Source organism: Sorghum bicolor, chromosome 8 (assembly GCF_000003195.3).
Source record: "Sorghum bicolor cultivar BTx623 chromosome 8, Sorghum_bicolor_NCBIv3, whole genome shotgun sequence".
NCBI classification, from domain to species: Eukaryota; Viridiplantae; Streptophyta; class Magnoliopsida; order Poales; family Poaceae; genus Sorghum; species Sorghum bicolor.
The window spans coordinates 55,714,674-55,720,092 of record NC_012877.2 but is presented as its reverse complement, the minus strand read 5'-3'; the positions used below and the strand labels follow the sequence as shown (position 1 = coordinate 55,720,092).

The following is a 5,419-nucleotide window of genomic DNA, read 5'->3' as shown; positions in this document are numbered from 1 at the left end:
CTTAATAAAAAGTAGGTACAAACCCGGTCGTGAAAAAAAAAATCGAGAAGTGGAAGGACAGGGTGGTCAAAGTCAAACAGTACAGGCACCACGTGCGGAAATTGAACTGTGTCTCTGTAGAGAAGAGAAGTCACCGCGCGGCGTCGAGTCGAGGGGAGCCGCATCAGGAGCTGCCGCACATCACGGGCCGGACTGGGCCCCACCGCAGCATGCTGCCACGTCAGTCAACGGTGTAGTACTGTCAAAACAGAACAAAAAAAAAACATCTCCACGTACGTACGCATGATGAGTGACTAACTAAATTAGGGCTTCCAAGTGATGGCATGTTAGATTAATTATTAGGGCTTAATTGACGTACGGCCGGTGACGCTTGGAGTGGTACACGGTCAAAACTGTCTACCTCGATCCTCCGGGTCTCGCGCTGCCGCTGTACTTGCTCGATTTTATCCATTCTAGATGTAGCGAACGATTCACAACCGTTAATGTAGGCTAACCATCCACCTCTGCTCCTCTTTTCCTGGTTCCTTATGTCAGCATGCAAAAAACAAAACATTTATTTCAAATCACTATAATTTATAAACGGTGTGTCTATTTTTAATTCCGTCTGCAACGTGACAAGACGAACAAAACTAGACCCTAATTCCATATATTTCAAAGAAATTTATTTTTTAGTAGCAATTTATGTATATCAACTTATAATATGTAATTATGCTCTTAACTTATTCTGCTAAGTTACGTTTCTAACCTATTATGCTAAGTTGCACTGTGTAACTTATGTTTGTGTAGAATAACTTTTTATAAAAGCACAACTTTGTATGTATACTAATATATTATTTCGGTAACTTATGTACATAAGTTGTATTGTGTAACTTATATACTCCCTCTATTCTAAATTACTACCTCTGTCCACAAAAGAATGCTAACTAATTTATTTCATTAACTTATTGTACATAGTTATATATCTAACTTATGTTTTCATGTGTATGCCATCTTAACTTATTTGATGAACTTACTGCATTTAGTTTCATGTGTTATCACATTATGTTAGATAACCATGTTAGTATTTACTATTAACTAAAGTGTTTCTTCTAGTCAACTTTGTTACTTGAATTTATTATTTTACATATTATATATTTTGCATATCTTTCAATTAAAAACACATAGATGTTGAATATCATAGTTGTATAAGTTATGCAAATCTATTATGTAACTTATTATGTAGCTTTGCATTATCTATATGGAAGTTGTTGTGTAATATAAGCTGTAAAAGTTATTTTTATTTTACTCCCCCACCTTTTTTAAAATCCTTTTTTCTACGTTATTAATTTCTGAAAAAAGCCGATGAAACGTAAAGAGAATGCTATTCTCGTAACTGTTTTAATAATATAAATTTTGCGCAAAAAAAGTAATGTTGTATAACTTAGAACTACTAAGTTAATCTTAAAAGTTATGCTGCGTAACTCAGTTTTCTAAGTTATGCGTGTGGTTTAAAAAAATACAAAAGTGAAACTACCATCGCTCGTGTGGTTGCATACGAAAAGAAAAAAAAGTGCACGCAACGTCGGCCCGAAAGAAGTCTCGGAGTCACGTGCCTCTAGGTCCGTCCACAAATGGTATTATACGGGATTAAATATTTTTTTCTAAAAAAGATAGTTTGATTGGTCGGAGATCGTTCGCTGGATTCATTTCAAATAAACGTTCGCAAATTAGTGTGGTCGCTCTCAAATAAGGCCTAGGTATAGTTGGTCTGTTTCATTTTGCCGTAACAGAAGACAGGATTGTGAGTATATATACAACATACAAAAGACTAAAAGAAAAACCTTGCCCACAGTTCGGAAAATCGGCAACAAAAGGTAGCCCAACTAGCATCATTACTGGGCCTCCAATTTGAGGCTCAGCTGATGAATTATGGGCCAAGGCCTTGTGTGTTCTTTTCCATTGGATCCATGATCTATATATGTATGTATAAAAGAAAAAGTACCAACAGCTTTGACCACACCTGGAAATAATAAGTCCACATTTGTTTAGTACTCCCCAATGAAGCTATATATATAGCTAAAAATAAGCTAGACGCAGGTGAGGCGATGCATGCCTGTACCAGAATGAACTTAACAAGAACCGGCCAACAAAAATGGATACTGGCCTGCATGCATCCTCCCATTATTCGTGTCACCACTCCAAATTAACCTATGAACACAATGCCTCACAATTCCGTTCACTCAATAATCGACCATAGCAGAATCAATAATCAATAAATAGTATAAGAAGCTACTCTGATCTTCTTATTGCTTTCTGTTGCCGCCGGCCATAACATAATCCAGCCATGGCGCGCCAAAACTGCCATCGTCCGTCTGGTGTTGCTCTTGTTGCAATTGCAATAACAGCAACCACCCTGCTGCTACCATGCCTCGTCTCGGTCGCATCCTCGCCGGAGGAGGAGCCTTTGCCGTCGTCGTCGTCGTCGTCCGATGACTCGGTGGCCGGCAACGGCGGCTACGGGGCCACTAACAACAACAACATCAAGATGCCGGCGGCGGACGGCGGTGCTGCTGGCAGCTTCACCGAGTTCGTGACGGAGAACGTGGAGCTGTACAGCAACGTGAGCAGTGAGCAGCACAAGTACGGTGCCGGCGCCGGCGGCAAGGTCTGGGACCCGGAGCTTCTGGCGGCGCAGGGCATGGCGTTGCGGTACGTGGTGAGCCCCGACGGGAAGGGCAAGTTCAGGAGCATCAACGAGGCCATCAAGGCGGTGCCGGACGGGAACAAGAGGAGGGTCATCCTGGACATCCGGACGGCCACCTACAAGGAGAAGGTGGTGGTCCCGTACATGAAGCCGTTCGTCACCTTCTCCGGCAACCCAAAGAACCCGCCGGTGATCATGTGGGACGACAGGGCGGCGACGCGGGGCAAGGACGGGAAGCCCGTGGGCACCTACGGCAGCGCGACGGTGGCGGTGGAGTCGGACTACTTCATGGCGTCGGGGGTCCACTTCAAGAACGCGGCGCCGCTGGCGGCGCCGGGGACGGAGGGCGGGCAGGCGGTGGCGGTGCGGGTGTACGGGAACAAGGCGGCGTTCTACGACTGCACCTTCGACGGCGGTCAGGACACGCTGTACGACCACCGTGGCTTACACTACTTCAAGTCGTGCCACATCCAGGGCACGGTGGACTTCATCTTCGGCTTCGGGAGGTCGCTGTACGAGGACTGCGCCATCACGTCGGTGACCAAGGACGTGGCGATCGTGACGGCGCAGCAGCGGACGAGGAGCATCGCCGACGCGCTGGAGACGGGGTTCTCGTTCCTCCGGTGCCGGATCGGGAGCTCGACGGGCGCCGGGCAGATCTACCTCGGCAGAGCGTGGGGGGACTCGTCGAGGGTGGTGTACGCGTACACCACCATGGGGAAGGAGGTGGTGCCCGTCGGCTGGGACAAGTGGACGGTGCAGAAGCCGGAGCACAGCGGCATCTACTACGGCGAGTACCAGTGCTCCGGCCCCGGCGCGCTGCCGCACAAGCGGGTAGGGTGGTCGCTCGTGCTCAACGACGCGCAGGCCAAGCCATTCATCGGCATCCACTTCATCTACGGCGACTCCTGGATCCTGCCGCCGCCAAATCTCGCCTAGCCCTGCTGGCCTTCTTCAATTTGGAGGATCGATGTAAAAACCATTCCAGCGTTATATACAATCTATTAGTGAACCATTCCAATTGGGAATCGTACGTTCAGGGGCTCGTTCCAAAGGAACCGAACAAAAGCGATCGATCGAGCCCTAATGATTTTGTAACTGATATTTCTGTTCTTTTTTGTTCATAAGTTTGTTCTCGATTCGGGACGTAGCAGCAGCACCCAAGTGGACGTGTTTTATTTTAGAGAACGGCAGTTGACGTCATATTTGAAGTTTGGAGGCGCCCCAAATACGTGATTAAAGATGGTTTTATATTATTATTTAACTGTCGGTTTTTTTTTTAAAAAACTAGTACTATTTATAAAAAAAGTATTGTTTATCGTAAAGGTGTAAAAAGAAGTTCTAAAAAATCTAATTTAATATTTGAGTTCTTAGGCCTTGCTCACTTCCAAAAATTTTTAGGTTTTAGATAATGTAGCACTTTCTTTTTTTTTTTATAACTATTGTCCAATCATGAATTAACTAGGCTCAAAAGATTAATCTCGTGATTTACAGATAACCTGTGCAATTAGCTTTTGTTTTTGTCTATATTTAATGCTTTATGCATGTGCTACAACATTTGATGTGACGGACAATCTTAAAAAGTTTTTGGTTTTTGGTGTGAACTAAACAAGACCTTAGGCCTTGTTTAGTTGGGGAGTGAAAAGTTTTTAGGTGTCACATCAAATGTTTCATAAGATGTTGGAAGGAGTATTTGGATACTAATAAAAAAACAAATTAAATAGCTCGCCTAGAAACTGCGAGACAAATTTATTAAGCCTAATTAATCCGTCATTAGCACATGTGGGTTACTGTAGCAGTTATGGTTAATCATGAGCTAATTAGGCTTAAAAGATTCGACTTGCAGTTTACAACCAAACTGTGTAATTAGTTTTTGTTTTCGTATACATTTAATGCTCCATGCATGTGTCCAAAGATTCAACGTGATGGATGAAAAAAAATTTAGTGGGGAACTAAACAAGGCCTTAGACTGTCTCCAACAGGAGACTTATATGGGCACCTAAATCCAAAATGGGTCGCAGGAGACCTAAAATTAACCTCCAACAGATTATCTCTACGAGAGACCTATGAGTATCCTCTCTCTAAAAACTCATTTGAAGAAAGAATTCTCTTTTGGGTCTCGAATGAGTATTGAACATTTTGTCTGTAGCATTACCAAACATTGAATAAGTTTTGTATTTTAGGTGTTGTTGTTGGAGATAGTCTTAGTTTTTTTATCTAATCTAGCATGTTACTAATGGAAAAAGTCCACATTACACTATACCACAGCCTATCTATAGCGGTCTGCGGTTGGTCGCTATAAGTCAGTTTAGTGGCCTATGGACGGTCGCTATAAACATATAGCGACCGACTTGCACGGTCTCTGTAAGTGGCGTCGGTATAAGTTATAGCGACCGACCATTGGACGATGCCCTAACCATATATCGACCGACCGTTGGACGATGCCCTAACCATACAGCGACCGACCATTAGTTGATGCCTTAACCATATAGTGACCGACCGTTGGATGATGCCTTAACCATATAACGACCGACCGTTCGACGCCAGTTACAAACTTATGGCGACCAACCACCAGACGCGATATATTATATAGCGACCAACCATCAGTCACTCAACCAATGCAAGAAATTAACAGCATAATTATCCTTTAATTAACATTAGGATTAACACTAATCATATAATCAAACATACGATCAATGAACCATGAAATCACCAATTTTATTTTGGACAATACAC

The 5,419-nt window shown here is 43.6% G+C and overlaps 1 protein-coding gene across 1 annotated transcript; it reads left to right on the top strand.

The window, feature by feature from the left end:
- LOC8068081 (putative pectinesterase 63) lies at positions 2,104-3,942 on the top strand. The gene has a single exon (XM_002443323.2). It carries the CDS (start codon positions 2,324-2,326, stop codon positions 3,620-3,622), a length of 1,299 nt encoding a protein of 432 aa, XP_002443368.1. The 5' UTR covers positions 2,104-2,323; the 3' UTR covers positions 3,623-3,942.